A 15,442-nucleotide genomic window follows, 5' to 3' on the forward strand; every position below is an offset into this window, starting at 1 on the left:
TCTCAGATTTGAGAAACCTCCTACAACTAAATAAAGTACATTCCACCTGTCCTTGTGCCACTTGCAATCTCATTTTAATAAACGCCAATTTAAAAAGATTGAATGCAAGTATACACTTAATTTCCCCAAAACTGACTGGAGCTACTTTTAAGGGAACCAAAAGCCTTGGTCATGGTGAGAGAAATAACACTTGCAGGAGTATGTGGTATCTTAGACAACCAACATTCCATGATGACATTTAGATCAGCCAGGCCAAGTGGCTTCCCCCCAATCAAGACAGATGTCACTGATTCTAGAAACCGGCCTCAGTGGGACATCATGGGGTCTTTTCTGGCTGTGGTTGAGACTTATTTGAGAAATGGAACACCATCCAGAAGAAAACTTGGAAAGGGGTTATCTGAGGGATGGATGGACAGCTGCTGCTTGGTCCCTGTGGAAGCCTCTGGACCTGGTATTTAACAGTTCTGCTGCCAAATGTGCAGACAGGCTCGCAGAGCAAAAGTCACCACTGCAAACCCCGCAGACTGGAGAGAAGGGAAATGGATGCTGATTACTTTCTGTGTTCTTCCTTCTTCCAGGGGGAGAAACAGCTATGCAAGATGACAGGAGAGTTTAATACAGACAGCATGATCCAGGAAAAGGATGGGCTAGGGTTACTTTGTGTTTGTGGGGTAGTTTGATAAGCAGGAGTGATGAGTGTATTCCAGAAGCTTCCACACACATGAAAACATTTAGGCAATAGCCAAATTAAAAAAAAAAAGTTTTAAAAACCATAGAGTGCTACAACAGCTGCCCTAGGAAGGCTGCCTGACAGCACAAGAATCCAGCAGGTGGGGACTTGTGTTCCAAGGGCTTGCTCAAAGAGACAAACTGAGAATTGTGATCTCACCAGGGTGTGAACCCCAGAATCCAAGCAGCAGATGGCATGATTTTGTGGAAAGGCCATAGAACCAGGGTCACCAACTGGGGACAGCATCCCAGCTTTTCTCCCTACCCATAGAATGACTTGCACAAATTTCTAGGAGCCTTGATCAAAATCTAAATCAAAATCTCCTCCTTGATCATTTTTAAGATCCTTTGAAATTTGAAAGAGGATAAATTTTTAACCAATAGAACCCTTTATGGCATTTTCTATGAGCCAAGCACAAATCTACATTCTTTAGAAAATTTAGCCCAAAAAGACCCAAGGAGGCGGGGTTTGTTATCACCCTATTTTAGAAAGAAGAAATGGGCACAGAGCAATTGAACCCCTGCCAAGAAAACACCTGATATATAACCCAGCAAGGATGTGATCCCAGACACACTGACCTGAAAACCCTGCTCCTGACAGGCACACAGTCTTGGGTATGTACACAACTCCAAAGAATTATTTAGACTTTTATTCATACAAAAACCAGCAACCATGAAACACAGTCCTATACAGTATTCTATGGCTTACCAAAAGGCCTTTTAAATACATGTCTGAATTCTCATAATAACCCTATGCTGGTTAACACAAACTACAGTCACCTGAGGAGTAAAATCTCAGTTGAGGAATTGCCTCCACCAGACTAGTTTGTAGGCGTGGCCACAGTGCATTTTCTTGATTGCTAGCTGATGTGAGGTGGCTCAGAACACTGTGAGTGGTGCTTTCCCTAGGCAAATAGGCCTGGGCTGTATAAGAAAGCTACTGAGGGGCTGGAGATACAGTTCAACAGATAACTGCACTCCCTGCTCTTCTAGAGGATATGGGTTTGATTCCCAGCACCCACATGGCCACCTGTAACTCCATTTCCAGGGGATTTGGTGCCCTCTCCTGGCTTCTGTGAGTACTGCATACAAGTACTATAACATGCAAAACACACATAAAAATAAATGAATATTTTTAAAAGAAGGGAGGGAGGGAGGAAGGAAGGAAGGAAGGAAAAGAGAGTTATCAAGCCAGGTGAACAAGCCAGGAAGCAGTGTTCCTCCATGCCTTGGGACAGGTGAGTCAGCTGTACCAAGAACATCTCTCAACAATAAGACAAATTATTAAAATTACTTTTCTAGTTCTGGAGGGAATCGCGAAACATCCAAACAATTCACACTCAGCTATCTACTGCTCTCATCTATGGATACAGATTATTGAAATGGAATGGCCAGACCAATAATTAAGCACAGACAAAATAAAACCCAGAAGAAAATGAGTGTGTGCATAAGCACAGCCAGCATGGCAGGCAGACAAGCAGGGGGACCTCCTGTGGAGTGCTACATTCAATCTGTGCAAAATTATCACCTGTTACTGCTCTGTCCTGCAGCCTAAAATTCCAGCACAGGATGCTCATTCTTCTGTCTCAATGCCATTCCAAGGAAAAGGTATCTTCAAAAGGATAATCCAGTTACATCCCGTTGTGAGTGATATCATACTGCCTTTCACAGTTTGACGGTAAGGGAGTCTCTAGCCTGTACACAGGGTTGAAATGTAGAAAATCTCAAGATGGGTTCAGAGCAGAAAGCAAGCAACACATTGCTTAAAACGACTGCGCTGTGGTTGAGTCTGGGCACGTAGGATGAGCAGAGTCCTGGAAGAAGGTGTGGTACAGGAACCCAGCAAACCCCAAGTCAAGAAGACGGGAAGGGGTTTCCTGAGGTGTTCTTACCTTCTATTTTTGTTTTTTAAAGGCTACCCCCTGACACCAACAACTATGTCCATATCCCTGTGAAGATACTGGCTCTCACTATCCGGGACACAAACATGGAGGGAATCCCAGCCGTACTGTGAAGACAGCTACGAGGAGAAAGGAGAGGGGCAGAGAGCAGCAGGGGGCAAAACTCTAGATGGTTATGTTAAAAGGGATTTGTTCCACTGTCACAACCAGAAAACTAGCTCCCCCAAAGCCAGCTTGAGGGCAGGAAGCCTGGGAGGACCACTGGAGGTGGATGCTGCTGTAAGGATGCTCTGGGTCACAGGCAAGGCGGGTGGGGTCATACACATCCACCCGGGGGCCAAGTCAGGGATGCCTGAGATACACTCTGGAGCTCTAGTGCTGCTGTGTGGTCCCAGGGAAAACAACTTTCACCATCCTGCCAACTAAGAAGAAAGACAGCTCTTAACTCCAGGCTACCAGAGGGCTTTTCTACTCCTGGTTATGTCCAGTGACTGGTACAGGACCAGGTGACTTGGGCCAGCTTCTCTGTCTTCCTAGCTGCCCAGTCAGTCCTTTCTCTGGGCCCCTCTCTGAGGAAAGACATAAACTCCTCTACCCTAAAGATGGAGAGTCTGAGCTGTGCCAACATCAGTGGCCCCTCAGGCTCAGGCTGTCCTAGTACTCAAACAAAGACATATTGGGACCCTCCTGCTGAGAGGGGGGACGTTTCTGGGCCCAGGGGGAGCTGGCCTTAATCTGCTGCACAGTGAATGACAACAATGTCAAGAATGAAAATATGGTTTGGGGGGATAGCCCCCAGGAGCCCTACATTTTAGTATTTAAAGGAACTTTAATGAGCTTAAGTGGCTAATCTTGAGTTCAGGAGGGGGTGTTTTGTTTTGTTTTGTTTTGGAAAATCCTTTTAAAGGCTCCTGAGGCTTGATAGCAAGAGTTGTGAGTCCTGAATGGAATGGCTGCCTCTAACTGAAAGGAAGGGCAGGCAGGAGTAAGGACAGAAAACAACTCCAAAGAGCTTCTTATGATGCTCCAAAACTCTTGTTTACAGAGCTGCAAGAGAAGACCCTCCATAAGGGAGAGATGCAGAAGCAAGCCTGGCCTCAAGCCCAGCAGGACAGGGTCCGCCTAGCATGCACAGCACTAGGTTCAGTTCCCAGCACCACAAGTAGAGAGAGGTGTCCTGAAAACAGCAGCTTTGGAAATGAGTGCTACACTGATATCCTACCACAATGCTGGCCCATCTTTCTGGCAAGTGCCAAATTCTCTCTCCCTTTTTACTGGTGTTACAGCACATAACCAGGCACATCTCTGACTCCTCAAAATGCAGGAAATAGCCTAAAGTCTAAGATGCCAGCATAGTCAGAAAAATGGGGGCGGGAGGGTGCTCCCAAAGGATCAGCCAAAGAGTAATGGTCACGGAATTATGTAAATATGAGATGAAGACCCATTGATCATCTACAAAGTACCACTCAATAACTGGGTTGCTACATGGTAGGACTATTGCGTTTAATAAAAGACTAACTGGGGGTGGTTGGGGAGATAGTTCAGTGGGTGAATCACTCACGAAGCAATCCTGGGGACCTGACTTCAGATCCCAAAAGAACATGTAAAAAGCCAGGGGGGGGCAGCTAGATGCATTTGTAACTCCAGGGTTAGAAAGCAAGAGATAAGAGCATCCAAGGAACTCACTGGCTGTGTAGTCTAGCAAATCACCAAGTTCCAAGTTCAGTGAGACCCTGTCTCAAAAATTAGAAGCGACAAGCACTCAAGTCACTTGTTGATCTCTGGCCTCTGCACTGTCACGTGCACACACACAAATACAGGCATATAACCTATCCACAGAGAGATTCAGAGACAGAGAGAGAGAAAGAAAAGAAGGGAAGGAGGAAGGGAGGGAGGGAGGGAGGGAGGGGGAGGGAGGGGGAGGGAGGGAGGGAGGGAGGGGAAGGGAGACAGAGTTGGGGGAGGAAGGCAGGCAGGCAGGCAGGCAGGCAGGCAGGCAGGCAGGCAGGCAGGCAGGAAGGAAGGAAGGAAGGAAGGAAGGAAGGAAGGAAGGAAGGAAGGAAGGAAGGAAGGAAGGAAGGAAGGACTAACTAGTTTCCCCCAAGTGAGAAAATAGAGGGTCTATGTGATAGCAGAGGATGGGAGTAATAATGCAGGTAGTGGTGAGTTTAAGCAATACTTAAAGCTTAAAGAGTTATGTTACTAAAGCTCCATGGGGCATAGAAAAGTGGAAGGCAGATGTGAGTCCAGATGCAGCATGTGGTCCATTCCCAGCAGAACCAGAAGATTACAATATTTTTTATATGGGCAGAATTTATTGGACCAGTCAGAAAGCACAGTTCAATCCACAGTGGCCAAATATCTCTCAGAGCTCATCTGTTATATGACAATGATTTTTTTAAAAACACAAATATGACGGTGTGGAGGGACGCTGAAGGCCCAAGGAGTCAGAAAAGTTGGGTATTGTTGCTGTTATCCAAAAATAGGATCCACAAACTGGAATTCTGAGAGAGAGGTTAGAAGAGACCAGACTCTTCCATGTGACTAGCTACAGGACAAGGAAGCATATCTGCTTTGTATTTTTAGTTGTTAGATCATTATAGTGCAATGATGGAGACCTTGCAGATTTCATTAAGTCTGTCTAATCCACTTGTGGCAACCAAGCGATGGGCTCTGGAGAAGACTCAGTTGTCCTGTTCACCACTGATGAAAAGAGGACAGAGGTGGGTTTTTCTTTTAAATCCCTTTTTGACTACACAGACAGGATTACTATGACAAGACCACGACGTGTACCCATGGGGTAGAGAAAGTATGTGGGTTTTGTTTTATTCCTTACATAATATCTTCCCTAATACTTCAGTGTTTCTGCTGCATTCCAATTGCATCTGCTATCTAGAGCCAAGAGAAACTTAATCCCTACCCTAAGTCTCATTTTATTTATTTTCAGTAGTGTGAAAACAAACATGTAGCAAGGTTACAGTGTTTACGCCTCCATTTTAGTCGACACAGCGCTAATCCTCCTACTAATTAATGCCAGGGCCATAGCAATCTTTATTAATTTCATCTTGGTTAAAAATATAGAGGCAGATCCTTGTGGTTTACTAAAATAACAATTTGACATTTGGACGGTGTCTGCAAGATGGTAGAGTGGGTTTCACTTACAGTACGACAAAGAAACACAAAACTGCAGTCAACACCGGCTGGGGATAACATGATTAATTCTAATTGTGGACTAAATGCTCCATGTCATACCCATCTATGAGACTAAGGAAAAAATGCAAGTCCCAAAGAGCACAGGAAGAGACCCTCCCTCTATCCAGGACAACAGGCCATGCCAAAGGGGTGGCCCTGTGATGTCCTGAAAGTCATCACCTTCCCCTGGCTGAGTCTGGAAAGGCCGCCAGCAACAATACTGCCCTAAGGGCCCCAAGGGACTCTCAAGAAAACATATAGTATACTCCCCAAAGCATTCTCAGGTAGACTGGAATGAGAGCAGGGTCCCCACTGGGAAACCCCTACTCTGGGGCTCCCCACCCCACATGACCCAAGGCTCCCTTTATCTTATCCTGAAGTGACATACTAAAGAACCACACTGAAGAAAGGAAGACCTGTTTTTAAAAAACTGACTCACAGAGATTTAGTTTTTAATTTAAAAAAAAATAGTAAAAACAAAATTAAAATTTCATCATTCGGACCAATATTACCAAAATTCGTTTAAAACTAGACAGAAATGACTGTTTTATCTCTCCCATAATTTGTTTTCCACGACTGTATAACTGTACCTGATGATCCATTTCACACGATTCAATATTGATTATTTTGACCTTGGTAATATTCAATAGTCACATTTTGTGATATACATTTACTCTAAGAAGTTGTTAAGATTGTTGTCCATACAGTAGCTATTTAAAAGTCTTTGTTTTCTCACTGTTAAATGGGGAGGGGAGATATGTCAGATCGTTATGTCCAAAAATTAAAATTAAAAATGCAACAGTAGATATCCCTCCTTGATATAAGTCTTGGTAGATGCAAGCATTATAAATGAAATGTAAGGCAAATAATTAACTATGAGAAAAGCCATTGTCAATGAAGTCAATGAATACTGAATGATACTTCCTAGTCACATGGAGGAAAATGGTCTCAGAACTCTACAGTTTGTAAAAACAGCCTGGAAAAAATTCACCTTTCATGGTGTGTTCTGTTAAAGTAAGGGGAAAAAAGCCCCATAGCCATGCTCATCCCCAATAGCCTAACTCCCGGAACACTGTCAATGCTCGCTCTAACTACCGAATTTCTATTTTTAAGTCTTAGATTCCAAACAAATCTTATCCATGGACCAACACATATAAGAAGTAAAACCACCTCTATAAGTAAGAAATATTTCAATCATCCTCTAGAATTAAAACAGAGAGAGAGAGGAGTCTGTTGCATAAGCACAGCCACAACCGTGGACTGCTCTCAATGTGAGCTAAACCCCTACAATTCAATGCAGACAAAACTGATTCCCCAGCTGGGTTTGATTTTTATATGCCTTAAATGGTATTGCGCCAGGAGCCAGGCCAACAAAAAGCAAGGTGGAGGGTGCATTCTACCAACGGCTCTGTAATTTCACCTGTGGTTCCTTTTACGAAGAACTGCGTGTCCAATTTTGATCTCTAAGTAACATCACAATAATAATAGTAATAATAATAATAATAATAATAATAATAGAACAGAACAATCTAACTCCTCCATACACACCTCCCGCACCACCTTGATAGAATGCGGAATGGGTTCATTACCAGTCCTAATAGCATTGCCTAAGTCTTTTTCACCTGGGGCTGACAAGCCTCAGGACAAAAGAAAGAGACAAAGAATACTGTAAGTGGGGTGACATCTACTTTCCCTCATGCTTGTCCTTTTCTCTGGACAGACAACTGATCTGCTCCAAAGAAAACATGAGTAGTCCCTCAGAGGAAAGGCTTCCCCAAGCTTCGATTTGCTGACATGTGGGGAGTACAGTACTGTGGGAACAGCTCTGATGACAGCAATACTACCCTACTCTACTCCCAGGACGTCCAAAACAATCCAAGTGACAATGATAAACTTCATATGTGAGGAGAGAGGGCCCTGCCTGACCCATGAGCCACCAGGCACATGAAAGAAGCAATATAAATTTGATTTAAAAGTGGGACGCCATCCAGAAGGCTCAATTATCTATCACATTGCCACGTTTCTGTGATCCCACGGCCTCTTCTGTCTCCGCCTGAAGCACGCCTACAGTGTTTGTTTGGAACTGACTCAGGGAAAACTCTGAACTAACAGGACACAGAAGGTTCACTTAAATAGGGAACAATGGCTACATAAATAGAAGTCTTCCAGGCTGGAAAATAGTTGGTTGTCTGCTAACTTTCAGGAATGCTGAAGCAAATTGAATCCATTCCTGAACTATCCACACCTATACCACCTCGAGTGGTGTATCTCAGAGCACAGCTTCATCAATATCATCAGTGTTGGCTTTTCATAGAACTAGTTCTTTTTCTTTGATGAAATTCTGGGCAGCAAGTCACCCCCAGCTTTGATTTCTGGGTGTTCATTAATCGCCATTCTACATCCCGGCCTTGAATGCTTGTTTGTTTTGGATAAGTGAAAAGTAAAGTACTCCTAAGGGTGTTATAGTAGATGAGGCCAATACCCAGCAAAGCATCCTGAGGTTTCAAGTGAACAATCTTGTCCAAGATGCCATCATCAATCTGTTTCTTTAATGAGAAAAAGTTGATGTTTCGCATGGTGAAAGTGAAAACAAGTCGTTGACAGGATGGAATTTTGGCTTTTTAAATAACTGTGTTGAAGTGGCTCTTTTACAATTTTATACACGTATCAAGTGATTCTAGTTGCTCTCACCCCCCCCAGCTTCCCTCCTATTCCTATTATCCACCACACACACACACACACACACACACACACACACACACACACACACACACATCCCTTTCCATGTAAATGAAGGTCTGACCTGACACAGGGATGCACAGGTCATAATCCCAACTCAAATTCAGAATTTCCCAACGTCCAGATATGCATATGAATGGCTGAAATAAATGTGATAACCTCTCCTGCTAAACCTGTGCTCATGATGGTCATCAGAGAGTAAACATCAGTGACATATTCCTTTGTTTCAATTTGTGGAATTAGCACTTGAACTTTACAAATTTGGGGCACTGAAGTACTGCCTAATATTCACTTTTCTATCAGATGCTTTCTAACTCGCCCTCATTGCTGTCTTAGCTCCTACCACACAGCTCATTTCCCCTCTCCATTGCTTTATCTGGGACTCAAGTATTGAAGAATCATACACAGAGAGAAGGGAGCTATTTTACTATTGCAATAAAGTGCTTTCTATAAGTTTCATGACTATTACTCCCCCAACTGAGCTCTATCCTCCAGGATAAACACGTGGTCATTCCAGAAAGCTTTTGGTTAATAGTTAGTCCTGTGGAAGTGAAGGAAGCTTCCAGGAAACCTGTGATAGTCGGGGTAAAGCAGTTGCCAGGCTAGAAGCCTCCAGCAGGCAGGCTCCAGTATGTTTCTAATGTCTCTCCTCACAACCAGTGTTTTACATACGGAAGCTCCTAAATGCCTGCTGAATAAAGGATTTTTTTTCCTGAACCCAGGGTAAAGAGAGAGTGAGGAGGGGAATCATTGCTTCACTTTCTCTTACAGCAAGTGTCCTAAAAACCGTTAAGAGTATCGAGTACATTAAAACCCTGATTTGTTGAGAGTAGAATGGGATTGGGATTGGGACTAGAAGAGAGAAGGAATTTCAGAGAGGAATAAATGAATCTCAAACAGCCACTGACGGCGGCCTGGGCAGACTTGCTCTGAGATTGTGCCCAGCAAACTCATTTTGGATATCCATGTGTCAGTAAATAGTTTTAAATTAAAATTTTAAAAAAACTTTCCCTGTCACACCAACACCTCTTTGAACAATGTCGCTCACACCCTCTATAAAATCCCGATTCTGGCCAACAGCTGGCGAGTTGATCCCTGCAATTTTCTGACCCTCTCAGCTAATAAGCCCAAACCTGGAGGGCTGAAATGGAAGGGATATTGTTGTGCTAAGTACTTTACAACAACTGTTTCTTCTCCTCTTGACACAGCCTGACTTCCTTAAAGGAGCTTTGACTGGCCAGACAGCTGTGTTGACCCTTGAGCCGTCTCTGATTCATGATTTTCTTTTTTAACAAACAGAAAAGAAAAATCACAACCCAAATCCTCGCCTAAGCTCCAATACTTTTGAATTTGCTAGAAGTGCCTGAAGGATGTGGACCTTTCTCCAGTCTATAAGCAGACAGATAAAGATTGGGCCGCACAATACCAAAACCTTTCCATGAGAAGCAAGAGAGAAAAAGGCGGGCAGGCACCAGCCTTTGTCCACTTGAGGTTGTATAGACCAAATCCACTTAATTACCTAAAAATCACACTTTTTACTCAGACTCCGGACGCTACAAGCAGCCAAGCCAGCAAAGGCAGCGGCATCTCACCATTTCTTCTTTCAAAACGGTTTAACACAAACGCTCAAGGCGAGTTTTCGCTTCTTTGCGGATTTCTGTATTGTCTAAATCACATAAACTCAAGTATGTATCTTTTTTTAAGCTCTGAAAAAAATGTAAAGCACTTCTGGAAGAACAGAAAGGCCTAGTGTTCTATTGGAATGGGGGTAAAAGTCAAGCATTTATGTATAGCAAAGGTATTCTGAGTAGCAGAGAGGGGTATTCTGGTGGTGGCAGAGCGGTGGCATTTACTAGGTCTGACTTGGTCTACTTTTCAGTAACCCTGACAGCCCAGATGATATGGAAGTAACAAACTTCTGTTCTTCCGCGTGTTTTTTGTTGTTGTAGCAAGCACTCTAACACTTGCTTTTCGCTGTGAAATCATAGCAGTTATGTTTCACACACACCGACCATCCTCAGACTCCCCCTCCCCCCTCCCCCCCCATAGCGGCCGTCTTCTTTCCTTCACTAGTGAAAAGGGCTGCATTTCCTCCGTGCACACGCGAATACCCACACATGCCAGCCCTAGTGTACAAAAACAGACAAGCGCTAAGCCAGTTTTCTTTCCTTCTGGCTCTCTACAACCAAAGTCCCTACGAATTGGCCAAACTTGCAAGGAAAAGCAGTTTCCTCTGCTTACAACGTCCGGGCTCCTCCTGATCTCTCCTTTGAGAAGAACACCCTGCCACACCACATTCCCTGAGGCATTTCAGAACTCTATGAACCTCTCTCCTCATTACCTACCCCGCTCCCCAGTTTGACGGGGGGGGGGGGGGGAAGAATCAAACCTGCTCAGTCTAGAGCTGCCTGGAGACACTGCTGGAGGCTTTAGGTCAGACTCCCTCTGACCTACCAACTTCTCCGGGGTCCCAGAGCCCGCAACACCTGACAGCTTCAGAGAAACCCTAAGGACTGAAACAGGAAAGCCACTTCCAAAACCGACATGCCCAAACCAGGGCGAGACATGTGCCCAAGGGACAGAAACCTTTGCCTTACCGCTGAGTACAAACCCAAGAGTGGCGCAAACACTTGAGTAAGATGCAATGGAAAAGGTCGCTGGACACTGGTGGTCCGCTGGGCTCTCCAGGACTAAGCTTGAAGGTGTCCCAGGCCCACAGAAAGTGATCTCTGGGAATGGCCCGGCCCGGGGTTAAGGAACTTGGAATAATTAAAAAGTAAGTATGCGCGATCCAAATGAAACGACACAGCGCGGCTCTTCCCCGCAACCACGGCGCGCGTATGGAACGCTGGTGCGGGGCGCGTCAGGTTTCCTGGTCTGGCCTGCGGGTATATCTTATGCCTCGCGAAAGAAAGAGAGTGCCGGAGGACAAAGTCCCCCCAGCGCACACCGGTGCGGGTGAATGGGCGCGCTCCGGAGACGAAAGCACTTACTTCTCATAGTGGTACTTGCAGTAAAGCTTCTTGTCCCGGTAGAAGCAGGTGGTCTCCAGGGGCTCTTTGCAGGAAGCGCACTGCACGCACTGCTCATGCCAGAAGCTGTCGTTGAGCCGAAGCAGAAACCTGTCCGAGATGACCCGCTGACAGCCTTCGCAGACAGACTTGGGACTCACAGCTCTGCCTACAGCAGCAAGAGACGTTCGCCCATGAGCCACATATGCAAGCCAACCCCTCGGAAACACTCTCGCGATCGATCAGGCTCATAGATTTACCCCCGGGCCATGCATCCCCCAGGAAGGTCCCCGATGATCAAATATTTTAAAAAATTAAACCATGTGGCAATGACATTACTGATAAACAAAGACTAAGACGCAAGATACAAATTCTAGCTAGGAAGAGGGCTGAAGTCAATAAATAGCCTTAATTATTAAACAGACTCAGGTACCATTCACGCATCCTGTAAAATTAGGTTACAAATAATTTGTGCTCCCGGGACTCTCAAGTCGACATTCATCAATCATTAAGTCATTGTTTGTGTCCTTGGACTACTTTTAAATGATCAATAATATTTTGTTTGCAAGTGCGTTCTATTTTTAAAAGGAAAACTATCATTTTCTTTAAAAAGAAAAAAATCTGTGAGTGCAGAAAAATACTATCTCTCCCCAAGCAAGCTCAGTACTGTTCCAACTAGCGAATCTTTCCTATGACTTGGTTGGCGTGCAAGCTGCGGGTGGCTTTTTATAATTAGGAAATGTCAAGATGGGGGGAAATGAGAGCTGGGTGTACAGACTGGGAAGGGAGCGTGCAGGTCAGAGTACTAGACACCCTCTACTCAGAAGGTATCCTGCTCTCAGCCCGGTCAGGGACTCTCCTCTGCCCTACCCCTTGACCTTTTCGACTTTTCCCCTCCCGATCTTGTTTTAGTGAGCCCCCCATGCACACACACACACACACACACACACACACACACGGGACAGTGGGAAGAATACTCAGCTGCCTTTGTTGACACTTTTCACAACCGTTTAAAGAAACCCTTGTGCTGCCACAAGAACACTCTTGTCCATGATGTCCCAAAGGACTGGTCCTTCTGCGTTCGGCAGCTACACTAATCTCACTTTCTGCTTTGGGGAACAGCCGCCAGCTTGTAACCCGGACAGGTTGTTTTATGGAGTAGGATGATATCGAGAAGGACTGGGGAAATTTACAGCAACTGTAAATTTCTGTTCTCTTGGAATCAGCATCCCAGGCCAGCATCCTGGTGTTAGAGTGAACCTGGGTCATTAAGGCTTGGGGAACTAAACCCGAAACACCAAAGTCCGCAGGCGCACTGGCCTGTGTCTTCTTGCTCCAGAGAGAGGATCCTGGCATTTTCAAAAGGGTGTTGAGGGAAGGGAACACCGGCTCTGTGATTTCGTTTCCTCTGGACTGTTGGGGGGTGGGGCTGTCGATTTCTCTCTGGATATGATTTCTACAATCAAAAATTTTCAACCCACCCTATTGGTTCTAAAGTTAGGGGAAAAAGCAAGAGTTTTAAATGACAAAAGAAAAATCTCTCCTGCAGAAAGAGGAGGAGAGAAGAAAAGATAAAGAAAAGAAACACCTTTCCCCCAAATTTGAAAACCCAAAAAGCAAAATTGGGGAGACACTGCCAAAACAAGAATTGCTACCCTGAGCTCTGGAAGACTCACGGGTGGGACTGTTCTGGACCCCTTGATCTTCTCCTCCGCTGTGGCTGGGTTGGGGGTAGTGGATACCGGGCTTGTGGAACTGGGGCTCTGGCTTCAGTTAATTAAAGACCAGGCGAGGGCCCCGCCGCGCAAGCTAATCCCAGAGCAGCGCTGCCCACCAGCCCGGAAAAGCCCCTGGGCCATGCCCAATACTAAAATTGGGACTGGAGCTGGTGGGGGAAGAGAAGAACTTGGGTGCTTCGGGGCCTCGGACCTCTGCTGCCCATGCGCGGCCAAAGGCCTCTGAAAATCCGGTGGCATTTATAAGCCGTCGATCAGCTCCTTGATTAAAAATCCAGCCCTGGGTATTATTAATCACTTGCCACTCAAACGTCTATGAACATGCTCACACACACACACACACACACACACACACACACACACACACACACACACACACACCCCTCAAGGCTTTGGGGAATTCGATGTCGAGCTCATGAGGCCTGAGGAGATTTGCTGGTTGTATGGTAGGGACCACTCAAAAAGACTGATGGACACGGAAAAACAAGAGCGGGAGCCGCTATGTGCACGAAGAGGGTGCTAGGTTGATCGCCTAACCCGGTACCAGAGAGCTGACGTGCTAAGTCTCAGTCGGGCAGCAGGAGGATGCCACGGGACGAATGGAGTTGAACACTTACTTACCCAGCAAGGAAGAGAAGGAGGCCGAAGTCTCAATCGCACTTTGAAAGTTCTCCTCCATCTTCAGGCCGTCCAACATGTTCGAGATGAACCTGGAAGACCTGTAGAGCCGGGAAAGAGATGCGTCTAGCTTCAGTGCCTTCTGGGACTCTGCTCCCTCAGTTGCCACACTCCTGGGAAAGGACAGAAGGAGTGTCCAGAGCGACAAGAATGAGCCTGGAGGGCAGAGTCCAGCCAAGGGTAACGTGGGGTGGGAGGAGAGAGAAGAGCCACCGTGAACTGCTCTGACGGATCTGATTTCACTTGAAGTCTACGCGTTATGTACTTAGGCATCCGCCCCCTTTCTGCGTTCTCCTAACCCCCACCCCCACCCCTGTGCCCAGGTTTCCCACTCCAAGACCGACTCCGCCCCATCCTATACTAATGTGGCCCCTGGAGACCCCTCTACAGGAACTGTGCTACTGCGAGTGATGGGGTGGGGGTGCGTCTCCGAGCCAGGACCACGTCCAGGTCGGATATCCCGTGACCCGGCCACTCAGTTCCGACCCTCACCTGTCTTGAATCGGAGAGAGGCAGAGTAAGGGACTCGAGACCGTCCCGCCCGCTTCCGTACTCCTGGCGCTGCGCTCTGCTTGGGGGTGCTCGGGAGTGGGCGTGCGGGGCGCGCGGGGAGGTGCTCCCGCCGGTCGGCCAGTGCCGGGAACGTCTGCAGGAGCAAAGGAGTCGCCTCAGGGAGGAGCCGCGACTGGCCCGGCTCACTCTTGGATGCATTTCAAATCAACTTTGAGCAACACGCCCGCCCGCCCGAGCCGAAACCTAAGGAACCCCGCAGCCTTCCCTACCTGATGGCCAAGCTCGCCCCCAGCGTCCGGAGCGGCGCGAAGTGACCGAGAGGAGCGGGCGGCTTGAGCGGAGGACAGCAGCGTCCCCGAGGCTGCAGCCGGAGCAGCCACCCCGACTCCGGCGCGCCCGGGACAGAGCGGGAGCGAACGGCGGCCCCCGGTTCTGCTCCTCGGCGCGCCGGAGCCGGGCCGGGCCGTGGCCACGAGCCGCCCGCCTTCTCGGGACGTCCCGCCAAGCCCGCGCCGCTCTGCAGCCAGCAAGGGGAGGCCGGGCTGCTCCTCCAAGGCCGCCGGAGAAATCCGAGGCCCTGGGTCCTGGGTGCAAAGTCGGCCCTGCTTCTCCGACGCGGCTCCGGCGACTTCTGACAGCGGCCGCTGGCTGCGTGCGCGGCCGGGGAAGGGGGTGGGGTGCGCTGGGCGGGGGCCTGGGAGCGCGTCCCGTGGCGGGGCCCGCGGTGCTCGCCTTCCCGGCTTGGCGGTGCGGCCCACCACGAGGCTGCAGCTCAATGCTCCCGTCTGCTGCCTGGTGCTCCCGTCTGCTGCCCAGACGTCCCCGGCGGGCACCCAAACTTCCCCTCCTCTCCACGTGGAACTGTTGCCTGGGGGAGCTACGCCCGAGCCTCCGCCGAGATCCGTGCCACCTAGACTGCGCGCAGGCGGGATGGGGATCCGGT

The 15,442-nt window shown here is 47.5% G+C and overlaps 1 protein-coding gene across 2 annotated transcripts in view; it reads right to left on the reverse strand.

Annotated features, from left to right (window-relative positions):
- Lmx1a (LIM homeobox transcription factor 1 alpha) overlaps positions 1 to 14,881 on the reverse strand; it is a 134,374-nt gene extending 119,493 nt beyond the window's left edge. The window contains exons 1-4 of one of the 2 annotated variants that reach the window (XM_040736980.1): positions 14,769 to 14,881; positions 14,479 to 14,632; positions 13,930 to 14,027; positions 11,555 to 11,741 (exon numbers count right to left, since the gene is read on the reverse strand). In XM_040736980.1, coding sequence (XP_040592914.1) covers positions 11,555 to 11,741; positions 13,930 to 14,005 — 263 coding nt within the window. In that variant the 5' untranslated portion in view covers positions 14,006 to 14,027; positions 14,479 to 14,632; positions 14,769 to 14,881. 2 annotated transcript variants of the gene reach the window in all.
- Positions 14,882 to 15,442: the final 561 nt, after the last annotated feature.

This window comes from Mesocricetus auratus, unplaced genomic scaffold, assembly GCF_017639785.1.
Source record: "Mesocricetus auratus isolate SY011 unplaced genomic scaffold, BCM_Maur_2.0 Super-Scaffold_100676, whole genome shotgun sequence".
NCBI classification, from domain to species: domain Eukaryota; kingdom Metazoa; phylum Chordata; class Mammalia; order Rodentia; family Cricetidae; genus Mesocricetus; species Mesocricetus auratus.